The sequence below is a fragment of the Cervus elaphus genome, chromosome X (genome assembly GCF_910594005.1).
Source record: "Cervus elaphus chromosome X, mCerEla1.1, whole genome shotgun sequence".
NCBI lineage: Eukaryota > Metazoa > Chordata > Mammalia > Artiodactyla > Cervidae > Cervus > Cervus elaphus.
The window spans coordinates 160617923-160643668 of NC_057848.1; the positions used below are offsets into that span (position 1 = coordinate 160617923).

At 39.1% G+C, this 25746-nt stretch overlaps 2 protein-coding genes across 3 annotated transcripts in view; both read left to right on the top strand.

Moving 5' to 3' along the window:
- Positions 1–24356, top strand: part of PIR (pirin) — a 103823-nt gene extending 79467 nt beyond the window's left edge. For both annotated transcript variants that reach the window (XM_043896536.1, XM_043896535.1), the window contains 3 exons: positions 8231–8313; positions 18264–18330; positions 24020–24356. In XM_043896536.1, the coding sequence (XP_043752471.1) occupies positions 8231–8313; positions 18264–18330; positions 24020–24132 (263 nt within the window). In that variant the 3' untranslated portion in view covers positions 24133–24356. The remainder of the gene's footprint in view (positions 1–8230; positions 8314–18263; positions 18331–24019) is intronic.
- Positions 24357–24497: 141 nt separating this feature from the next.
- The window catches only part of VEGFD (vascular endothelial growth factor D), a 40928-nt gene continuing 39679 nt past the window's right edge, over positions 24498–25746 (top strand). Inside the window, exon 1 of the mRNA XM_043896532.1 lies at positions 24498–25284. Coding sequence (XP_043752467.1) covers positions 25195–25284 — 90 coding nt within the window. The 5' untranslated portion in view covers positions 24498–25194. The remainder of the gene's footprint in view (positions 25285–25746) is intronic.

The window sequence follows — 25746 nt, forward strand, 5'->3', positions numbered from 1 at the left end:
CACCTTTTTCTCAAGTGCACACGGAACCTTCTCCAGAATAGATCACATCCTGGGCCATAAATCTGGTCTTGGAAAATTCAAAAAAATTGAAATCATTCCAGTCATCTTTTCTGACCACAGTGCAGTAAGATTAGATCTCAATTACAGGAAAAAAATTGTTAAAAATTCAAACACATGGAGGCTAAATAACACACTTCTGAATAACCAACAAATCATAGAAGAAATCAAAAAAGAAATCAAAATATGTATAGAAATGAATGAAAATGAAAACACAACAACCCAAAACCTATGGGACACTGTAAAAGCAGTGCTAAGGGGAAAGTTCATAGCATTACAGGCTTACATCAAGAAACAAGAAAAAAGCCAAATAAATAACCTAACTCTACACCTAAAGCAATTAGAGAAGGAAGAAATGAAGAACCCCAGGGTTAGCAGAAGGAAAGAAATCTTAAAAATCAGGGCAGAAATAAATGCAAAAGAAACTAAAGAGATCATAGCAAAAATCAACAAAGCTAAAAGCTGGTTTTTTGAAAAAATAAACAAAATTGACAAACCATTAGCAAGACTCATTAAGAAGCAAAGAGAGAAGAACCAAATTAACAAAATTAGAAATGAAAATGGAGAGATCACAACAGACAACACTGAAATACAAAGGATCATAAGAGACTACTACCAGCAGCTCTATGCCAATAAAATGGACAACTTGGATGAAATGGACAAATTCTTAGAAAAGTATAACTTTCCAAAACTGAACCAGGAAGAAATAGAAGATCTTAACAGACCCATCACAGGCAAGGAAATCGAAAGTGTAATCAAAAATCTTCCAGCAAACAAAAGCCCAGGACCAGATGGCTTCACAGCTGAATTCTACCAAAAATTTAGAGAAGAGCTAACACCTACCTTACTCAAACTCTTCCAGAAAATTGCAGATGAAGGTAAACTTCCAAACTCATTCTATGAGGCCACCATCACCCTAATTCCAAAACCAGACAAAGATGCCACAAAAAAAGAAAACTACAGGCCAATATCACTGATGAACATAGATGCAAAAATCCTTAACAAAATTCTAGCAAACAGAATCCAACAACATATTAAAAAAAATCATACACCACGACCAAGTGGGCTTTATCCCAGGAATGCAAGGATTCTTCAATATCCGCAAATCAATCAACGTAATACACCACATTAACAAATTGAAAGATAAAAACCATATGATTATCTCAATAGATGCAGAGAAAGCCTTTGACAAAATTCAACACTCATTTATGATTAAAACTCTCCAAAAAGCAGGAATAGAAGGAACATACCTCAACATTATAAAAGCCATATATGACAAACCCACAGCAAGCATCACCCTCAATGGTGAAAAATTGAAAGCATTCCCCCTGAAATCAGGAACAAGACAAGGGTGCCCACTGTCACCACTACTGTTCAACATAGTGTTGGAAGTTCTGGCCACAGCAATCAGAGCAGAAAAAGAAGTAAAAGGAATCCAGATAGGAAAAGAAGAAGTGAAACTCTCACTGTTTGCAGATGACATGATCCTCTACATAGAAAACCCTAAAGACTCTACCAGAAAATTACTAGAACTAATCAATGAATATAGTAAAGTTGCAGGATATAAAATTAACACACAGAAATCCCTTGCATTCCTATATACTAACAATGAAAAAACAGAAAGAGAAATTAAGGAAACAATACCATTCACCATTGCAACAAAAAGAATAAAATACTTAGGAGTATATCTACCTAAAGAAACAAAAGACCTATACATAGAAAACTATAAAACACTGATGAAAGAGATCAAAGAGGACACAAACAGATGGAGAAACATACCGTGTTCATGGATTGGAAGAATCAATATTGTCAAAATGGCTATTCTACCCAAAGCAATCTATAGATTCAATGCAATCCCTATCAAGCTACCAACGGTATTTTTCACAGAACTAGACCAAATAATTTCACAATTTGTATGGAAATACAAAAAACCTCGAATAGCCAAAGTAATCTTGAGAAAGAAGAATGGAACTGGAGGAATCAACCTGCCTGACTTCAGACTCTACTACAAAGCCACAGTCATCAAGACAGTATGGTACTGGCACAAAGACAGAAATATAGATCAATGGAACAGAATAGAAAGCCCAGAGATAAATCCACGAACCTATGGACACCTTATCTTTGACAAAGGAGGCAAGGATATACAATGGAAAAAAGACAACCTCTTTAACAAGTGGTGCTGGGAAAACTGGTCAACCACTTGTAAAAGAATGAAACTAGAACACTTTCTAACACCATACACAAAAATAAACTCAAAATGGATTAAAGATCTAAATGTAAGACCAGAAACTATAAAACTCCTAGAGGAGAACATAGGCAAAACACTCTCCGACATAAATCACAGCAAGATCCTCTATGACCCACCTTCCAGAATATTGGAAATAAAAGCAAAACTAAACCAATGGGATCTAATGAAACTTAAAAGCTTTTGCACTACAAAGGAAACTATAAGTAAGGTGAAAAGACAGCCGTCAGATTGGGAGAAAATAATAGCAAATGAAGAAACAGACAAAGGATTAATCTCAAAAATATACAAGCAACTCCTGAAGCTCAATTCCAGAAAAATAAATGACCCAATCAAAAAATGGGCCAAAGAACTAAACAGACATTTCTCCAAAGAAGACATACAGATGGCTAACAAACACATGAAAAGGTGCTCAACATCACTCATTATTAGAGAAATGCAAATCAAAACCACAATGAGGTACCATTACACGCCAGTCAGGATGGCTGCTATCCAAAAGACTACAAGCAATAAATGCTGGAGAGGGTGTGGAGAAAAGGGAACCCTCTTACACTGTTGGTGGGAATGCAAACTAGTACAGCCACTATGGAAAACAGTGTGGAGATTCCTTAAAAAACTGGAAATAGAACTGCCATATGACCCAGCAATCCCACTTTTGGGCATACACACTGAGGAAACCAGATCTGAAAGAGACACGTGCACCCCAATGTTCATTGCAGCACTGTTTATAATAGCCAGGACATGGAAGCAACCTAGATGCCCATCAGCAGATGAATGGATAAGGAAGCTGTGGTACATATACACCATGGAATATTACTCAGCTGTCAAAAAGAATTCATTTGAATCAGTCCTAATGAGATGGATGAAACTGGAGCCCATTATACAGAGTGAAGTAAGCCAGAAAGATAAAGAACATTACAGCATACTAACACATATATATGGAATTTAGAAAGATGGTAATGATAACCCTATATGCAAAACAGAAAAAGAGACACAGAAATACAGAACAGACTTTTGAACTCTGTGGGAGAATGTGAGGGTGGGATGTTTCAAAAGAACAGCATGTATACTATCTATGGTGAAACAGATCACCAGCCCAGGTGGGATGCATGAGACAAGTGCTCGGGCCTGGTGCACTGGGAAGACCCAGAGGAGTCGGGTGAAGAGGGAGGTGGGAGGGGGGATTGGGATGGGGAATAAGTGTAAATCTATGGCTGATTCATATCAATGTATGACAAAACCCACTGAAATGTTGTGAAGTAATTAGCCTCCAACTAATAAAAAAATTAAAAAAAATAAAAAAAAATAAAAAAAAAAAAAGAGTATATTTGAAATGTTTTATGGTTTTCCAGGATCTTCTTATTTTCTGATACATTGTGTTTTTTTCAAGCCTTCCAGGCTGACTATTGAATAGTAGCTTTAAAAATGGTGCAGGAGAGAGACCTTTGATAGCAGTCTTTTATTGAGGCAACAAGTATCTTGACCAGCCCTCAGCTGAAATCTTCTGTGGTATATGATTTTTAAAAAAATTAAAACAACATGATCAGAAAACCAGCAGATCCCTAGGATACCAGTACTGAACGTCTTCCCTGCAGCTGAAATGAAAATGACATTACACATTAACAGAGAGATCAACACAGTAGAGGAGTTTATACCCTGTATGCCTGAAGCCTGGGACAGTTTGTCAACTTGGATGCCAGTCCTCTAGCAGACGGAGTATCAGGTATACTGTTGAGGCTTAGAAAATATATTTAGAAATCTAAAAATATTTGTTTGTGGTTATTGAGATGACAACTAACTGGTTTATGTGGGTAGTAAAATGTTTCACAGTTATTTAAATAAGTAGTAATTAATGCTCACTATGTGCTCTGCCCTTTGCTTTTGGTTCTGGGGGTATGAAAAAGTTCGACACAGACCGTGAATCTCAATAAAGGTGGGAAAACACACAAGAAGGCAGGTGTGATTCTGAGGCACCTGAAGACAGTGTTTTCAAATCGGTTTATGCCAGTGGCACCAGTGATTGCAGTTATGCGATTTAATTGAATAATATTTAAATTTAACAAAATAAGTGTGAAAAGAGTTCGTATTTCTAGAGCAACTAAAGTCAAATGCTTTGTAAAAGTGAATTGTTAAAGAAAACCCCTTGAGTTAGTATGGCAGAGATGACAGTAAAAGATTGGGGGAAGCTGATAATCTAGCAAGATTTCAGTGGTGCGTTATGGGTATGCTTCAATCCAATCCAATTTCTAAAAAATGGCAGATGGATTCACATTTACACTTTGAAGTATTGGCATATAAAATTGATGATACCAAAATCTCTGATAGAAGTACCAGAATGTATGGGTCAGAGAGTAAATGGGATAGCAGTTTTTGTAAAGAGAAGAAGAAAAAGGAAATCTGGTGTATGGGGAGAAGTTTCACAGCAGTTAACCACACACTGACTTTAAAGTATGTTTGAGTATTTTGGCCTTTCATGACTGTTTAGGCAAACAAAAATATTTGCAATTCAATTGTTTTCTTTTAAATTTTCCTTAACTGCACTATTAGATTTAACATTCTTGGCGAAGCTTTGCAATGGAAACTATTTATTATCTGATTTGGCCTGATTTATAATTGAAAGTAGTCAGAACCAATAGAATGTATTTTCTTTGAGACTTATTTTAGGTTCAGGAGATAACCAGGTGGATGAAACAGCACAGAAATGACATGAAGATACAATCAGTCTTTGCTTTCTGTGATCCTGTTTTAAACATTTCATTAAATAATACTGAAGCTAAGGTACATTTAGAATGATTAATCTGAAAAACCCAACCGTCTAGTGTCTATAAAAAAGGTCTGCCTTACAGTGGAGCATTTCAAATAACCTCTTCAAAATCAACACTGTGATTCCTCTCCTAGATCATCAAGTAGAATGGCAGAATTGCATTTGGTATAAAATTAGAATGAACACTCTTAGGGAAATATGAACTCTTTCTAAATTAAGATTTTGTTACAGACCAATGAACTGCAGTCAAGCAAGCTACCCTGATAGGAGGTGCAGAGAAATCCCAGTTCAGCATTTTTTTGAAAGCTGTCTCTTGCCAGCTCATTCTATCAAAACATAGCAAAAGGGGCTTTATAAACTGTTTTGGTCTCTCTATCATAAAACATCCTACATGATAAAATTAGGGGCTAGGGGTAGACCATATGGGTAATGGGTGTTATATACAAATTTGTTGAAGATAGCAACATGGTTCATTGCTCACAGAAAATCTCAGTGTAGCACACTTAATAAAAGGCTGCTCCATTATCACAGTGAAAAATATTACCCCACTCTAAATGAGATTATTCTTAGACTCCGAGACGTCTCTTTTATTGCCACATCCTTGCATGAGTGGAAAATCAATGGAGTTTATCATTCACTGCTATGACAACTGTTAACCTAAATCTTTGGTGGAGAAGAAGCCTTTAGTGATGTGATGGGGCTGGCTCTTGGCAGCTCACAGGATTTGGTTGTGTACATCTTCCCTGACCTCAGATTGGTAGCTTGAAACTGGTCACAGTAGGAGCATTTACACCGTGGAAATTGGCACACACTACACATCAGGTTGGTTCTTCCCCTTGTCCTTGAAAGCAAGTTGGTAAACATTAACCAGCACACTACTGCCTCTGAGACAGAAGTTCTTTTCTTTTCAATTTTTGGTTGTGCTGGGTCTTCATTGGTGCAAGTTGGCTTTCTCTAGTTGTGGCGAGCTGGAGCTACTCTTCATTGAGATGTTCAGGCTTCTCATTGCAGTGACTTCGCTTGTTGTGGAGCATGGGCTCTAGGTGCAGGGGCTTCAGTAGTTGCAGCTCAGGGACTCTAGAGTGCGGGCTTCAGTGGTTGTGGTGTTTGGAGTTATTGCCGCATAACATGTGGGATCTTCCTGGACCAGGGATCGAACCTGTGTCCCCTGCATTGGCAGGCAGATTGAGACAGAGGTTCTTAAACTTTTTTGTTCCATGGATCCTTTTGAGATTTGCCAAAGCCCCACCTCTGAACAATGTTTTTTTTTTTTTTTTTAATTCAATGAAGTCATTAAATGGTTCAAAGAACAAGTCTATGATATAGTTCCATGTATGCTTCTCTAATGACATTTGTAATAACATGATCCAGAAGCAGATTTAAATTAGGTTAAGTAGTGATTAACGTAAATTGATTTTGAGATCTCTGCAATGCTAGTGAGGTAAGAAAATATCTATAATTTCTACTGGAGACAAAGTCATTGGTCCAGCTAATACAGCTATGATTTTTTCTGAGGGGGGGCCTACATTCATGACTGAAAGAAAGGCCACATTTCAGGTAGCTGTTTGTGAAAGTAAAGATGTCATTTGTTTTCCTTACAAGCCCGTGACTGCTTTGAATTCTATCCAGGGACCCCTTGGGAACACACTGACTCTGGGTTAAGAAGGCCTCTCTCAGAATCCTCTTTCACATTTTTAAGCATCACAATGAACCTTTCTGCTTCATATAGGTTATCTCCAAAGTAGAGGTAAAAGGGAGGACTTCTCTAGAAAATATGACTATCGTTGAACTCCAGCCAGTATTCACAAAATTCACAAATAATGTTTCTGTTTATATGGTAATTCCTCAAGCTCTTGTTTTCACTTAAATAAGCACTTCCACCTTGATTATTCAGCTATAGCTCTATCATGTCAGGTGAATGCTTTTATTTATAGCCCAGAATGTCATGTAGCCCAGACATCATGCTTGAAATCTTCACTCTGTTGTCCATGCACATGTCTTTCTCAACCCTACCTCTCAAACCCACCCATCTTTCTCTGTTCACTCTCCAAGCTCAGACTGGAATTCATTTCCAGTTAGACTGTTAGAATAAACTCCTAACAGCTCATTCTAACTTCAGTCTTGCCTCCTCCAATTTATTCTGTGCTCTGCTTTCAGTTATTTCTCCAGAACACAGATCTAACCATTTCACACACACATCCTTTCCTCAGAGTGTATTTCCTTGAGCTGATGCCAGTCTTCATGGCCATCATTCCCCCCAAAAGAATGTTCCAGAAATGATAGAAGGTTCCCCATTTCCCCAGGCATGCCCTGCATATTCCCAGCCCCTCACAGTCTATCCTCTTTTCTAGAAAGCCCTTCATCCTTGTTTTGCCTTCTGTTGGTCTATCTGATCCTGCAGAATTCTACAGTCCCTATTCTCTCATTGAACTTTGTTTTTTCCTTTCTTGTTGCCTTTAACACACAATTTCAGTTTGTATTATTTCATCTGTGAGCCTCAATATAGAAGGGATGGAAATATACCCAACCTGAACTTACTGGGCTTCCCAGGTGCCTCATTGGTAAAGAATCCACCTGCCAGTGAGACCCAGAAGGTGCAGGTTCAATCCCTGGGTCGGGAAGATCCCCTGGAGGAGGAAATGGTAACCTACTCCAGCATTCTTGCCTGGAAAATTCCATGGACAGAGAAGCCTGGCAGACTACAGTTGATGGGATTGCAAAGAGTCAGACATGACTAAGCAACTAACACACACACACACACACACGTGTAACTTTGTTCTGTATTTGTAAATGTGATGTTATATTTTCATAATTTAAAAAATAAAAAAGAAAAAATCTTAGGTTTATAATTGACCCAAGGAAACACTCTCATTAGCATATGATGCCAAGGACTTTGCTTATTAATTAATCTATTAGGTGTAACATTATAAGTGTAAGTAGAAACACAATATAGGATTCATCTCCTTTTCTACATTGGCAAACAAGCCAGTTTTGGACTTTAATAATTGCAGATACCATCAACCAAGAGATTTAAGGAGATTCCTAAGTCTGTTATTTCTGAACTTGAAATTAATATTGTGATGCTGTATAGTTAACCAGATTTATAATCATATGAGAAATGTTCCATCATGAGGACTAAATTAAGTGGGTCATCCTTTTTGTAGGACCTGATGATGCACAGCAAAAAATAGAACCTCATCACACAGTCGTGCTGGGAGAAGGTGACAGTGTTCATGTGGAGAACAAGGTAAAATTAAAAATATTTCTTTTTTCAAAAAACTTTTTTGTTTTTAAAAAATGTTAGTATAATTTTAAATGTTACTTTCCATTAACAGTTATTACAAAATTTTGGCTATATTCCCCATGTTGTACAATACATTCTTGAGCCTATCTCAAGAATGCACCCAGTGGTTTATATCTCCTAATCCCTCATCCCTATATTACCCCTCCCCTACCCCTGGTGACCACTAGTTGTTTTCTGTATCTGTGAGTCTGCTTTATTTGTTATATTCACTAGTTTATTGTATTTTTTAGAGTCTACATTAAGTATTATCATATAGTATCTCTCTCTCTCTGTCTGACTTACTTCAATTAACATAATGCTGTTTAAGTCCATCCATGTTGATACAAATAGCAAACTTCCATTTTTTATGGCTGAGTAATATTACATTGTATATATGTACCACATTGTCTTTATCCATTAATCTGTTGATGGACACTTAAATTGCTTTAATCTTTTTAACTTGTACTTTCTACTAGTTTCCAGTTTCCAAAAAAAATGCCCAAATCTCCTGTGTACCTGGATAATTTTTTCTCTTCCTCAGGGAAAGAAACTGTGCCACAAGTTTATCAACCAGTTTCATTAACTTCAGTTATTTCTAGTGGTTTATTTTAAGGTATTACCTATACTGATTCCTCATCTTTAGGAATCATCGAAAGTCCAAATTGTTTACCCCTAGAAATATGAATCTGAGGCAACAGTTCTCCTTGTCTCTTATTTTTTCTTTCTTTATACACTTGATTGATTTTATCTTTGGCATAAGTGAAAATGGATCAGCACTCTAGGGGTATAAATGTAGATCTCCATACATAGTCCCATGGAGCCCTTTGAAATTTGGCCCCATGTCAAACTGAGAAGAATATATGCTCTATCTCGTAGTCTTTTTGTGTTGAATCCTTGCTTTGTAAGTAAAGTTTCTGATATTTTCAAGGAGCTTTTTAATCTTTGCTGACAGATTTCTTCCTCGTGTTACTTCTTTTATTCCTTTGGACAAGTCACTGACCATCTTGTGAGCCTATGAGGCCCATATGGCTGCTTTGTGCCATTCTAATAAGGAAAATTGAGGAGACAGTTGTGCCAAAGCTCCTGCAAAGTTGAATTTTGAAAAGTAGGGATTAAAACTGTGTCAGCATGCATGTGACTGGCAGAGAGGCCATCTGACTGACTGCCAGCTCTCCGACCCTGGCATGGTAGAATTCAGTGAGTGTGAGGAAGGTTGCCTTTGCTGACTGTTCCCCTATTGCTCCTTTAATTCTCTGTGGTACCTCCAGGAGCAGTGAAGTCAAGGGAGGCAGAGGCCCGTGAGCTCTAGAGGAAATGCGTATCTTGGGGTCCGTGCTCACTGTTATTAGGTTAAACTGTATGAAACTGCCATGTCTGACCTACAAAAATGATGATTTCATCTGTTTCCACCCAATGCACGAAAGAGGCATTGAAGCTATATATAAGCCAGAGAGCCTCCTGACACCAGGTTAGGCTGTAACATTACCTGGTTTAACTTGACAACCTCAGACCTCTCTGTGATGTAGCACAGGGCACACTGCAGGTGATCAGGATTTGGAAGCTGAAGCAGAACACCAGAATGAAGATGTGAGGGGAGCCAGAAATAGGGAGGCAGTGGGATGTAAAAAAAAATTGTCGGCTGAAGTCATCAATTCTGTGACCCAGGGGCAAGGTTCTGTTACATGCCCCTCTGTAATTTTGACTGTATGCAAGTGTAGCTTGAGCCATCAAGACATTAGGAAGAGCTGTTAGTTCCAAAAATTAGCCTTTACATGAGCGTGTAGCACTTATATCCCGGAAGAGTAGAAAGTCCCCCTTAGACACCACAGGAAGAGCCTGTGACGGTGTGAATCTTGGCCTTGCCACTCATTAGCCACATGACTTTGGACACAGTTCTCAACCCGCCCTGGGCTTTGTTCAGCTTTTTGTCTGCAGATTTGAAATCATGATGCCAGCTGCATGGGGCTGTCAGACTATGTGTGATTATGCAGGTCAAGAGTCTAGGCCACATCTAGCATGGGGCTCAGTAATTTATGCCCAATAGACCAGATGTAAACTTTTCCTAAAGTTTCATTGAATCCCAGTCACACCCATTCATTTCCATTTGTCTGTGGATGCTTTCATACCACAGGTAAGTGGCTGTGACAGAGACTGGGTGGCCCACGAAGCCTAAAATCTTTACTCTCTGGCTCTTTACAAGGACAGCTTTGCTTACCCCTAATCTAGTACACAGTGGGTGTCCATTGATGATAGCTGGAAAGTTCACTGATCTAAACACTTGATGTGACAGGTGGTCATGCCACATACATGTTACTTAATGAAGATTCATACCTTGGGTCCTCAGGTTTAGGACACGTAATTTTCTGCAGCTAGAAAAAGGCCTTAAAGGACTCTTATTCAATTGGGCTCCAGGCCAGAGGTGTCTTCACTCAGGACTAGGAGTAGCCTGAGGATGAAAGAATGACCTGTGCCTTCATGGTTCTCCCCTGTTCCCCCGTGCACAGAGTTGTGGGCAGGAATGAGGAGCTGATAGGTAGTCCCTGGATTTCCTCTGTTTTGCCCTTCCTCTGCTTCTCATTCTGTGTCTTCACCCTCATGCTTGTCTCCGTGGTAGCCCAGGAGTCTGGGTGGGTTTCTTCAGAATGGCCAGTCCTTGGGCAGATGAGGAGGACAGCGAAGAGTTGATGTAGACCACATCTTGGACCAGCACATTTTAGGCCACAGGGAGCTCTGTCTTTCTCACTCAGAGTGTGGATTATCTTTTGTGACTGTACTCTGAAGTCTTCAAGGAGGGGAAGCAACTGCAGGGGGCTTGGTGTATACTGAAGAGTTGTTAAGCCAGACTCTTTGACTTCTGAGAAGAAGCCCAAACCCCAGCATTGACTTCAAAATGGCCCTAACTTTTATGTTGTTCTTAGAGATGGAGCTCAACCCCGGGCTACTCTGGACATTTAAGCCTGGACTGGAATGGCCACCCTGGAACAGCCTGTGTTCTGAGCATTCAGGCTCCCTGTGCTGCTTTGGCAGCAAGGTACCACAGTTAGTACCCTGGTTGCTAACATGGCTCCCTGATCAGGAGCACATGGATTTGATGTGAAGGCTTGGTCTCACCTTTAAACTTGTGTTTGTACTAGTGTCCTATTGAGAAAGTCTTAAGCCTCATGGTTAACAGACTTACTTGTAGTTTGTCAAGGTAGACAATCAATTCCTCTTTGACTGCCACTGAAACCATACTTGAGAGTAATGGTACTCTTTAACAAATTTGTCTTTCAATTTTTAATTAAATGTTAATCTGTATTAATTTAATGTATTCCCCATGAATGGTGCCAGTTAAAGAGTACCATTTAAAGTTAGAGACAACTTTTTGCTGATGTATAAAAATTCATAGTAAAATAAAGCATTAATCTTCAAAAACTGGCAACAGTTCATTGTTTTCACTTTCACTTGACCTAAGAAATATAAACAATGAAATCGAGTAAGAATAATTGCATGCAATTAAGTCCTGTTAAATCTCACTTTCTGGTAATGTTTTTCAGGTAATATTTCACTATAATAAATGTTCCTGAAGCAAAAGCATGCCTTTAGATTCATTCTCAGAGTCCAAGAGCCATCTCAAGCTTTGTATTGAATATTTCTGATCAATAAAACAAACTCTGAATGCATATTCACAGTGTAGAAGTTATCACCAGCTTAGATGAATCTTAGGGCTTCATCTGGGCTTCAAATCATTCTTGTCGTTATCAGTGGAACTCAAGACATATCTTGGCGATTTTTATGGAATAACAGAACATTTTGTAAAAGTGAATTGTTACATAAACCCAGAAGGTCCTGACTCAAAACTAAACTCTGAGAAGGTGTGCCAAAGTGAAAGACATGTTCTGGATCCCAAAAAATCATGAGTGTAGGTTGGGGCAGCTATCCATGAAGCAGTAGGTGGACTTCTGTTACCTTTGTATGAGAGTCTTTTTATCAGACCCCAATAGGGCACTGACATAGATCCACACAGGGACTCATGACCTTCAATAGGTCTTTCCTTCTGCTTGCTTTGACCAGTCTTCTCATTTGATATTGTACCCAAGGTCACCTTGCCATAGACGAGAACTTTTCAAGATGGCAGCAATTGCACTCTAGTGCACAAGCCACAGGAGAAGGCAATGGCACCCCACTTCAGTACTCTTGCCTGGAAAATCCCATGGACAGAGGAGCTTGGTAGGCTGCAGTCCATGGGGTCGTGAAGAGTCGGACACAACTGAGCGACTTCACTTTCACTTTTCCCTTTCATGCGTTGGAGAAGGAAATGGCAACCCACTCCAGTATTCTTGCCTGGAGAATCCCAGGGACGGGGGAGCCTGGTGGGCTGCAGTCTATGGGGTTGCACAGAGTTGGACACGACTGACGCGACTTAGCAGCAGCAGCAGCACAAGCCACAAGAGCACTCTAGTGAAAATTCAGAAAGATCATCAGCTTTCACCAAAGAAGGCTAGGTAAGGGAAGAAAAACGATGCACTTAAGGGAAAAGAAAAAGACCCAAAACATCTGGCTTAGGTTAGAGGACAAGGGTCCATGCAGTGGTTAATTTTGTGAAAAAGTCATTCAGAGGAGCTTGGACCAGCCTGCCGCTTTCTGAAATGGAAAGCCCAATACCCAAACAACTCAACACCCAGCAGATGGATCATTTTTCATTTCAGACCAAACACTAGTGTCCTTTTATCCTACTGTCTGACTTGTAAATGAAAGTCATCATTTGATTTGACAAATGTCAAAAGGGACAAAACTTGAATTTTGAGCACTTTATTATTATTCCAAATTGTGTAAACTGTAGGACACATTTGTCACTCACAAAAGATGTATCTTCTGAATTAAGAAACTTACATTCTGAGGAGTCATAAACCTGTGACACAAGGAGGTTGGCCTTTTCTTTCCTTTTCTCTTATGACTCCTGATCCTTTTTCCCCTGTTTCCTGAACCTAGAAGTCAAGTGCTTAGCTCCTCCAAAAACAAATACCTCAAAACAGTTTGTAGTGATATCTCCCTCGGATTAAAGCATATATGATGTAATACCAGTGATCAGAACTATTTATAAGATACTTTTCTTGAATGTGTCATTTGATTCACACTGAAATTTCGCCCCTTCAAAGCCCTTAGTAAATAAATCTTTTTTGATAACTTCATGCTTTGTTTTTTTTAATTTATTTTTATTAGTTGGAGGCTAATTACTTTACAATATTGTAGTGGTTTTTGTCATACATTGACATGAATCAGCCATGGATTTACATGTATTCCCTATCCCGATCCCCCCTCCCACCTCCCTTAAGTTGAATTTTTTAGTCACTTAAACATGACATTGAATAAGAAAACATTTAAGTTGAATAAGAAACCCTCCCCTTTCTTGTGGACTCTTGGGCTACTGCATGATACTCTGCACAGTTTAACTTACTCATAACCTTGGGTCATCAGCATGTAAATATATTGATTACTCTCCTGAGCTATAAAGTATGATGATGTCTTTAGGGCCTGCTGGCTCCTACAGTAAGTGGTCCTGGACTAGTTTTTAAGCTTCTATGTCTGTTTTTCATAGTTTTGTTTGTTTTTTTGTTTTTAATTTCCATAATTGATGTTAAGCTATCCATTTCCTTGTACTGCTGTATAGTGGTGCTTTCCTATCTTCTAGCTTTGAATCTCATGGATCTGATGACCACAAAGCCTAACTATTAACATTGTATACAGTGTCACAATAAGTGGGAATTGAATGAGGGTCTATGCTGAGGTTAAAATACTAATCTAGAAGATGGGGTTTATGACATCTATTTTTAAAATTTGAATTAGCAGAAGCCTTTTTAGTTTACTCTTTTTTTTTTTAACTCCTGACTCAGGACTTCTTTATTGCATGCTTGAAATATGCCCCAGTATGCAGTGGTTTTTTTTTTTAACCTCCTAAAATATAACAGTTTCAATTACTTGCCACATATCTGTTTTTAAAAGGCAAAGGACGTTTACTGCCCTCCCCAAAATGTCATTTACTTTTCTGTCAAATGTAATTGAATTTTCAATTTTGTTTGAAGGATATTGCTTTACAATGTTACAGTGGTCTCTGCCTTACACCATCGCAAATCAGTCGTCAGTTGAGTTCAGTTGCGTCTGACTCTTTGCAACCCCATGGACTGCAACATGCCAGGCTTCCCTGTCCATCACCAATTACTGGAGCTTACTCAAACTCATGTCCATCAAGTCGGTGATACCATCCGACCATCTCATCCTCTGTCGTCCTCTTCTCCTGCCTTCAATCTTTCCCAGCATCAGGGTTTTTTCCAGTGAGTCAGTTCTTCGCATCAGGTGGCCAGAGTATTGGAGCTCCAGCTTAAGCATCAATCCTTCCAATGAATACTCAGGTCTGATCTCCTTTAGGCTTGACTGGTTTGATCTCCTTGCTGTCCAAGGGACTCTCAAGAGTCTTCTGCAACACCACAGTTCAAAAGCATCAATTCTTTGGCGCTCAGCTTTCTTTATGGTCCAACTCTCACATCCATACATGACTACTAGAAAAAACCATAGTTTTAAGAATACTGCAGTGGGTTGCCATTTCCTTCTCCAGGGGATCTTCCTGACCGAGGGATCAATCCTAGGTCTCCTGTGTTGCAGGCAGATTCTTTACCAACTGAGCCACCAGGGAAGCCCGACTGACACTTGACTAGTCAGACCTTTGTTGGTGAAGTAATGTCTCTGCTTTTTAATATGCTGTCTAGGTTTGTCATAACTTTTCTTCCAGGGAGTAAGCATTTTTTAATTTCATGGCTGCAGTCACCAATCTGCAGTGATTTTGGAGCCCAAGGAAATAAAGTCTGTCACTGTTTCCATTGTTTCCCCATCTATTTGCCATGAAGTGATGGAACCAGATGCCATGATCTTAGTTTTTTGAATGTTGAGTTTTAAGCCAGCTTTTTCACTCTCCTCTTTCACTTTCCTCTAGAGGCTCTTTAGTTCCTTTTCGCTTTCTGCCATAAGGGTATTGTCACCTGCATATCTGAGGTTATTGATATTTCTCCCTGCAATCTTGATTCCAGCTTGTGCTTCATCCAGCCCAGCATTTCTCATGATGTACTCTGCATATAAGTTAAATAAGCAAAAAACAAAATAAAAATTAAAAAGTTAAATAAGCAAGGTGACAATATTACAGCCTTGACATACTCCTTTCCCGATTTGGAACCAGTCTGTTGTTCCATGTCCAGTTCTAACTATTTTTTCTTGACCTGCATACAGGTTTCTCATGAGGCAGGTAAGGTGGTCTGGTATTCCCATCTCTTTAAGAATTTTCCAGTTTGTTGTGATCCACACAAAGGCTTTAGCATAATCAATAAAGCCGGAGTAGATGCCTTTCTGGAATTCCTTTGCTTTTTCTATGATCCAACGGATGTTGGCAATTTGATCTCTGGTTCCTCTGCCTTTTCTAAATCCAGCTTGAACATCTGGAAATTCTCGGTTCATGTAATGTTGAAGCCTAGCTTGGAGAATTTTCAGCATTACTTTGCTATCATGTGAGATGAGTAATTGTGCGATAGTTTGAGCATTCTTTGGCATTGCCTTTCGGTGGAATTGGAATGAAACGTGACCTTTTCCAGTCCTGCGGCCACTGCTGAGTTTACCAAATTTGTTGGCATATTAAGTGTAGCACTTTAACAGCATCATCTTTTAGGATTTCAAATAACTCAGCTGGAATTCCATCACCTCCACTAGCTTTGTTTGTAGTGATTTTTCCTGAGGCCCATTTGACTTCACACTCCAGGATGTCTGACTCTAGGTGAGTGATCACAGCATCGTGGTCATCTAGGTCATAAGATCTTTTTTGTATAGTTCCTCTGTGTATTCTTGCCACCTTTTCTTAATATCTTCTGCTTCTGTTAGGTCCATAACATTTCTGTCCTTTATTGAGCCCATCTTTGCATGAAATGTTCCCTTGGTATCTCTAATTTTCTTGAAGAGATCTCTCGTCTTTCCAATTCTGTTGTGTTCCTCTATTTTTTTGCATTGATCACTTAAGAAGGCTTTCTTATTGCTCTTTGCTATTCTTTGGAACTCTGCATTCAGATGGATATATGTTTCATTTTCTCCTTTGCCTTTCGTTTCTCTTCTTTTCTCAGCTATTTGTAAGGCCTCCTCATACAATCATTTTGCATTTCTTCTTATTGGTCTCTACCTTACATCATTGCAAATCAGTCATAGTTATGTATATATATATTCCCTCCCTCTTGAGCCTCCCCCCTCCCCGCCCCATCCCACTCCTCTAGGTTGTCACAGAGTGCCGGGCTGGGCTCCCTGTGTTATATAGCAACTTCCCACTAGTTATCTGTTAGACACATGAGAGTGTATATATGTCAGTGCTATTTTCTAAATTTATCCTAGCCTCTCCTTCCCCTGCTTTGTCCACAAGTCTGTTCTCTACATCTGGGTCTCTATTTCTTCTCTCTAAATAGCTTACTCTGTTGATTTTTAGCTGAGTTCACATTAGTACATTTTGACAGCAAATAGGGAGTAAATTAAGACTTTCACAGAAATCATTTGACCATATTTTATCACAAATGTGGTGGGAGGTTCTTCTGCTGGTTTCTCTGGCATGATTGTGTCAGAAGACATTAGCAATAGGAGGGCTGTCTGGAAGTTTACAGCACCCTAATGATTTTTGGGCTCCAAAATCACTGCAGATGGTGATTGCAGCCATGAAATTAAAAGACGCTTACTCCTTGGATGGAAAATTATGACCAACCTAGATAGCATATGAAAAAGCAGAGACATTATTTTGCCAACAAAGGTCCGTCTAGTCAAGGCTACGGTTTTTCCAGCAGTCATGTATGGATGTGGGAGTTGGACTGTGAAGAAAGCTGAGCGCCGAAAAATTGATGCTTTTGAACTGTGGTGTTGGAGAAGACTCTTGAGAGTCCCTTGGACTGCAAGGAGATCCAACCAGTCCATCCTAAAGGAGATCAGTCCTGGGTGTTCATTGGAAGGACTGATGCTGAAGCTGCAACTCCAGTACTTTGGCCACCTGATGTGAAGAGTTGACTCGTTGGGAAAGAGCCTGATGCTGGGAGGGATTGGGGGCAGGAGAAGAAGCGGACGACAGAGGATGAGATGGCTGGATGGCATCACCGACTCGATGGACATGAGTTTGAGTAAACTCCAGGAGTTGGTGATGGACAGGGAGCCCTGGCGTGCTGCAGTTCACGGGGTCGCAAAGAGTCAGACACGACTGAGCGACTGAACTGAACTGAATGATGTACAGAAAATCTCCCTAGTGATGTATAGAAAAGTATATCTTTCCCTGCATCCACACTAATATTGGATTTAATAATTAATATTTTTTTCAGTTTCAGGAATAAAAGACCTCATCTTAATTGTAAACAAAAACAATAGGATCCTTTTGGAGAGAAACTTGCCTGAGCAGATGTCCCTGGGATGTTTTTATAAGGTTCCATTTAGTGCAGCATTTCTGGGGCATATTTTATACTAATAGTAATAAATGTTGAAAGTAATAAAATGTTCCTTTTGGATTTGCATAAATAATTTTCCATTCTCAAAATTAAAATTTTAGTAGGAAATTATAAGCTCTATAATAAGCCAAGTTATTTATAGTTTGTCATAAAGGTGTTTCTAATTAAAGAAAAATTTTAATTTAAATTCTCCTTTATTTGAGTAGGTAATTATTTTGGTGGTTGGAACATATTCTTGAGTTTTGATTGCCACCAAGCATCTTAAAGAATGATCATTTCCCTATTGCACATTGCACAGAAAATATTTCTGGAATTTATCTTTAGAATTAAGGACATTATCCATTTGGCCAGGAGGTCAGCTTCAAATCATTCCTTATCAGATAGTCAAAAATAAATCTATTTATTGTTTGTTGCTTTCTTTCTTGCCTTTAGGATCCTGAGAGAAGCCACTTTGTCCTAATTGCTGGGGAGCCATTAAAAGAACCAGTTGTCCAGCATGGTAAGCCACAAATGATGGCGATTTTCTTGGTTGGTTTTCATTTCTTTGAAAGCAGAGTACATCTATAGTATCACTGGGAAGAACAGCTGGATTTTGGTCCTCTATGTACAAAGTTGAGGATTTTGTTTCATTTCTCTATTGTCAAAGGAAAATATACACATGGTATTTATTTCTATATTCATGCTCTCTTTCTTTTCAAGAAACATTTCTTGAGTATCCATCATGTGTAGGACATGGAGGTTTGAACTTTTAGAGGACCAAAAACAGTATTTTTTATGTTGTGTGAAGAGAATTTCAACTTAAAAGATTTTATGGTCTACTGCGGAGTTGAATATCATTTTTATCTTTACCAAAAATAACAATGATTTCTTTGTTTTTCTTTTTGGCTATACCACATGGCTTGTGGGACCTTAGTTCCCAGTGACTGAACCCAGGTCCATGGCAGTGAACGTGCTGAGTCCTAACCACTGGACCACCAGGGAATTCCCATAACAGTGATTTCAATACTGTCCTTATAGTTTACTGTCTTATTAGTGAAAAATAGGAACCTCTTAGGAATATTTCTTTGGAAGTTTCTAAAATATTTGAATCAATTTTAGTTGATTGAAAAAAAAAGCAAATATAGGGAATTCCCTGGTGTCAGTGGTTGGGACTCTACACTTTCACTGCTTAGGACCCACGTTCAACCCCTGGTCGGGGAACTAAAATACCACAAGCCATGCAGCATGGCCAAAAAAAAAAAAACCCAACCAAACCAAATAAATAAATAAAGACATAAGAAGATAAACAACAAGGGATTACTGTATAGCACAGGAAACTATATTCAATATTCTATAATAGACCATAATGGAAAAGAATGTAAAAAAGAATATATGTGTGTGTGTGTCTATATGTATCACTGAATCACTTTGCTATACAGCAGAAAATAACACAAAATTGTAAATAAACTATACTTTAATACAACAAAACAAATAGAGATAACTGTGGTATAGTAGAAATAGGACTGTACTTGGAGGCAGAAAATCCTGAAATAGGTACTCATAATAGTCACTTCAGTTCTTTGTCTTGACTTCTTCAAAATGTTGTTTGATTAAGTGAGGATCATCTAAAAGCACCTAGAACTCAACCTATTATTTAGGTAAATGCTACAAAGCATAGTGTACCTCCACTTACCTAAATATTAAATTTAACATGCAATAAAATCCCATTACGCTACCTTGCCTTGGCTAATGATATGCACAGTGGTTTTAGAAAAAAAAAACTGAACTGGTCATAAATTTAAAGAAAACCGATTACTTTTAAAATATTCATTTTTGTTCTATTAGTAATTTAAGAGGCAAGCATTTAATTTTACCCCACCTAGCCCATAGCATTTGACCTGGATTTTGCAGGCTTCTGATTTCCACTCCAAAGGTTCATGGTTCTCATTTTCTTTTATCTTGATTGAACAGCCCTGAAATAGTTTGTTTTTCTGGAAGAAGCCTGCAGACAAATTGAGTAGGATCACCAACTTTATTAATAGCAGCTAGTATTTAGGTGGGAAAACAATGCGTGGGATGGAAATCTTCTAAGTTAAGCAGCGTCCCCTGCATCAGTGATGAAAACCAAGAATTCAGCTACAATAGGTGACAGGCCAAAGGAGTGGGACCACCTGTAGCCACCCTCCATTCGCCTCCCATGAATCCTCTCTGAGGCTTGGAACTTGGGGATACTGGGTGTGCTGGCATGCACAAACTTAGATTAACCAAACAACATAGAGATGGCTCCTGAAATCTCAGTTAATGAGAGGCAAAGCATTCTACTTGTTTATTTTCTTTTGTTACCTTTTTCAAACCCAGAAAATTTCCTTTTATCTGGGCCTGTTTGAAGACCGCCACAACCATCTCTTGACTATTTGGGAACCAGTACTAGTTGATGAGGAAAACAGAATCCAGATGTTCCACTTCTTTACATAACAAATACTTGGGTAGCACTATCTGCTAAGAGGTTTGTTGGCCACAAAGCTGGCTTCACACTCGAGCTGTGCAATTCCAGCCCCCAGGCTTCTGCCCCTCCCTGTGCCTGGTTGCCCCTTCTCTGTCCTGTGGCTTCTGTGACGGAAAGTAATTGTTAGTGGTGGAGCTGGGATTTGAACCCTAGTCTCCTAAACCCTTGTCTTGTGTGTCTCCACTATAGGAAGTTTCTCCATAATGAGAAATTAAACTCACACCATTTTTATTAAGGTAGAGGGAGGGAGGTCAAAGACTTAATTAGAGAAGAGATGAAATGTGTAGGTTAAAAGAGGTTTGATAGAATTATACATAACTAGCAAATAATTTTCTTGTTCATAACCCTTTACATGTGTTAAAAAACATGCCTTCTGGGGGATATAGTGTACAACATGGTGACTATAGTCAATAACACTGTACTGCATATTTGGAAGCTGCTAAGAGAGTAGATCTTAAAAGTTCTCATCACAAGAAAAAAATTCTGTTATTATGTGTGCTAATAGATGATAACTAGACTTATTGTGGTCATTTCCCAGTGTATGCAAATACCAAATAATTATGTTATACTGGAAACTTATATAATGCTGTATGTGAGTTATACCTGAATTTCAGAAAAATTAATTAATTTAGTTATATACTATTCCCCCCCACCAAAAGGGCTTCCCAATTGGCACTAGTGGTAAAGAACCCGTCCTAATGCAGGAGATGTAAGAGATGTGGATTTGATCCCTGAGTTGGGAAGATCCCCTGGAGGAGGGCATGGCAACCCACTCCAGTATTCTTGCCTGGAGAATTCCATGGACAGGGGAGCCTGGTGGGCTACAGTCCATGGGGCTATAAGGAGTTGGACACGATTGAAATGACTTAGCATGCACACATTCCCTGCCACCACCACCCCAAAAAAGAAAAACAAAAACATGCACTTTCTGGTTTCAGTTTTCTTCTTCAGGATTTGAGATGAGCTTCCTTACCTTGGCTTTGGAGGGCTCACGCTTCCAGTGATTACCTTGTTTCTCAAAGTGTGGTCCTTGAACCAGCAGCATCAGCATCACTGGAGAGATAGAAATGCAGAGTATCAGACCTCACTCCAGACCTTCTGGTTCAGAATCTGCATTTTAATAAGATTCCCAGGTGATTCACGTGCACATTATGATTTGAGAAGCACAGCAGAATACCCCCAGAGAAGTGTCCAAATGGAAGCCCAGAAGTGTACTGTTTGTACAGAAAAGGAATTGGGGGAGGAGAGAGGTGCTTCACAAGTCCCATCTCTAGCAAAATTGTGATGTGCAGAAAGTCACTCCTTGGCCCAGTACCTGCTCTCATTTTCTGAGTTCCATTTCCCTTTCTTTTCTGTATCCTTTAAAAAGTTGACTTTTCCAGGATGCCCTCTAGAATTTATTATTTATTTTGCATATTTCCTACCTGGTATAGTCCACATCTCCAGATGAAATTTCTCTCGTGAGCCCCAGAACCCTGTTTCCAACAATGTACTGAGCACCTCTGCCAGGAAGCTGTCTGATTGTCTCCAGTGCCTTCATGTCAGAATATCCAGAACTGAGCTCCTTGCTCCCACAGCTTCCTGTGTCTCGTGTCTCAGATATCCTTAAACAATTCCACCATCAACTCAGCCTCCCAGGCCAGACATCTTCTCTACCCTGATACCAAAGGTGTCTTCTCCAAACTGCACATCAGATCACAGTGCTGTCTACTTAAGTCTTTGGTGATTCCGGATCACCTGCGGAATTAGGTCCAAACGTCTTCCGAGAGATCAAGTTTAAAACCCAGAGTGGTCTGACCTCTTCCCCCCTATCAGATCCCGTCCCCCTTTGTTTCCCCCTTCGAGCCTTCCTTCCAGCACTGTGCCCCACTGTCACTGCCTCCCACATGCTAGTCCTGAAAATGTCTTTCCTCTATGTCTGCCTGTTTGGACATCACCATGTTTATGAATTCTGTCCTGGGCTGCTCCTCCTCCCCTTTCTGTGCTAATTCTTTGAATTTTCCATGCTTTTGTCATTCTTAGTTCCCCAACCAGGGATCGAACCTGCATCCCCTGCATTGGAAGGCAGAGTCTTAACCACTGGACCACCAGGGTAGCCCCACTTTTGTCATTCTGTTTGTCACACTGCTTTGTAATAATTTGTTTTCGTATCTGTCTGTGTGATAGATTTGAGATGCTTGAGGGGAGAGCGTCTGTCGTTCAGCTTTGTCTCTAGCTCTCAGTGCCATGTTCATTATTCAATAAGTGCACAAAAAATACTGGATAGATGAGTCATTAAATGAAAGAATTTAGATGCCTGCTACCTGTTTTCCCTTTCTCTTGCCATCCTGTACCTTGCAGTCTCTCAAAAGGCCTCAATATCATCAAGGCCTGTGATATTGAATCTTCCTTCTCAAGTGCTAAACCAAAGTGAATGCCAAATCTGTGCTGATATGCTAACAGTAATTAATAAGTTTGACTGTGTTATTCCAAGTATTAAGTTATATTTTAATTTGGGTCTCTCAGAGAAAAACCTCTTAGACGAAGCACTTTGTAAAAGGCTCCTGATGGAACGTCTGCAGGCTAGGGCAAGAGATATACTGAATGGACAAATCTGTCAACTGCTTTCAAGACACTGCCAATGCCATATAAGAGCTGGCCCTGTTTATCCAACAGACGTTGGAGGTGATACAGTCTAAGACAATACCCTTTTGCTCCTACAGTATGTGAAGAGAGGGAAAGAGACATTCTGCCTCTTGGTTGATGAGAAGAGGACTTCTACACCTTTAGCAAAAGCCAAGTTCAAACCTAGGAATTAGACAAACTGTGACCCATGGGCCAAATATGTCTACTACATGTTTTTGTAAATAAATTTTGTTGGAATATTATCTATGACTGCTTTTGTGCTTAAACAGAAGAGTTGAGTGGTTGAGACAGACACAGTTTGACCCATAAAATCTAAAATATATACTATCTGGCCTAAGTGTACTGACCCCTGGAGACTCCAAAATGTGATGTCTTCTTGACTTGAAAATTTTGTAATTTAGTGTCTGTCAGGTGCTACTAATTTTAAGAAATGACTTGGACCCCTCACATAAGGACACGGCTTCATATACTGTGCAGATGCCAACACTGTGATGAGATTTGCCAATTTTTTAAAATCAGTTCAGTTCTTGATATCAGTCAATTCAACTCTATACAACTGACAACAACAATAAATCTTAAAAGTTCTCTTCACAAGAAAACAAATTCTGTAACTATGGATGGTGACAGATGTTAAGTAACCTAATGTAGCAATTATTTCCCAATATATACAAATATCAAATCATTATACTGCATACCCGAAACTAAAGTGTGTCCATTATACTTAGATAAAAAAGATAAAGAGGATAAAGAGAAGTAACAACTACAAAAATAGTTACAATAGAACCAAACCTGAGAATGTTTCAAGTAAAAATATTGTCATTGCTGATGACAGCCTGGAGTGGATGAGTGAGATATAATTGCATTTTTTTATCTGAAGTTTGTTCTTTATAATCATAAACAATCCTAGTCAAGAAACTTGTACTACAGTCCTCAGGGATCGGGTGCTGTGAAAATAACCTTGTTCAGATATGCCTGAGTTTGTTTCAAATTAAGAAGTACAGAAATACGTACCATTTTCACAATAGAAAAAAATGTTCTCGTCACCTGGGACTTTCTGAATGTCTCTTTTCTGCTCTAGGTCCGTTTGTGATGAACACAGATGAAGAGATTTCTCAGGCCATTCTTGATTTCAGAAATGCGAGAAATGGCTTTGAAAGAGCCAAAACCTGGAAATCAAAGATTGGAAACTAGTGACAAGCATAAGGGCAGCTCTGACTGCCTTCTAGAATGTTGCCCTTTGTAACATCCACCCATTCAGTGTGTGCAGTTTCCAAGGCTGACATTGCCAGTGTTTGTAAAGAATTCCACACTCAAGTGATAACATGTTTTTTTTTGTTTATTTGTTTAAATATAGCACTGTGTGTAAAATATTTCCTGGCCCAAGCAAATAAACCTAATTGTTGCTTCTCTAAAAATCAGTGGGCTTCATTTCAACCTAAATTACTAAGCTTCTGTTAAAAAATTTTTTGTATATGTTTACCTTTCCACAGATGTGTGCCTATTTTGTCATATTTGTGCCTGTATGTTTTTTAAAGCATATTTGATTACTTTCTGTGTGTCTCACTGATATACATAGGTATGTGAGCATCTGAGGTCTCTTTCTGAGCAATGCAGTTTCCATGCCTATGTACTAGGGTTGGTTTCATGTTACAGGTTATCTGCATTAAAGTAACAGCAGTTCTGAGCGCTTCAGTCAGTTTTCAAAACTGCCCTGCTATTGGTAGGGACACGACAGGATTACGGCCAAGACTTCCCTGCTTTTTCTGCCAAAATCTGTGTCAGATTTAAGACACATGCTCCTGCAAGCTTCCATGAGGGTTGTGAAAAAAGTTTGAATCCACAATTGGGTCCCAGCCTTCTGTAGCTGCAAACATTGGTGGCCGCACCACCTCCTTATAAAACAACTTGAACCTGGGTATAGGGTGGAAAGATTTTTTTATTTTTTTAATTTGCTGGACATGAAATGGATTTAGAGTGCTTTCTCATTTCAAGTAGAAGACATGTCCACTTCCTGATTATTTTTGGAGCATGAGAACATTTACAATTTTTTTCATCTCTCTCCCCCTTCCATCAGATTGCACAGAAACGCACCTTGACTAATTGATTTTGATCACAACTGATGACTTGTTTTTCCCTGTGAACTCTTGGGGTTTCGAACTTTCCTTCTGGAGAATGCCTTTTGAACCAGTTTGCTCTAGCTGCCTGATGTCAACTGCTTGGTAATCAGTGGATACTGAATACAGAATATCCAGAATGTACAGACAGTGGGCAGTGGTGAATATTTTCATGATGTCTTCTCTGCAGTTGGTGCAGGGCTCCAGTTATGAACGTGGACCAGTGAAGGTAGGTGAGCTCAATTTTTCATGTGATGCAGATGTTTAAGTTGGCTTATACAGAGGATGCTTTCTTTGCCCCCACTATTTTTGAGATAATAGCAAAATGCAGAACACTGCTAATAGTGGGTAGGATATGTCCTGTATTTGTTAATGAATATTCTGTTTCTTAAGCTTACTCAGATTCTTGCCATGAGTTTTTTTTAAATGCTTAGGGTAGGAGGCTTTTGGAGATGTAATAGGACATGAATGGGCATTTTGGAATCTTTTCAGATAGGAAAGTTTTCCCTCAACTGTATGTGCAGATGGCACAGTAATTTTTTATTGGAGTATAGTTATTTACAATGTTGCATTAATTTCTACCGAACCACAGTGATTTTTCTAAGGAAGCATTGATTTGTTTTTATGACACAGATAACTTTGTGGGCTGTTTATTTTCAGGTCATCTGTGAACAGCAAACGTTCCTTTTTT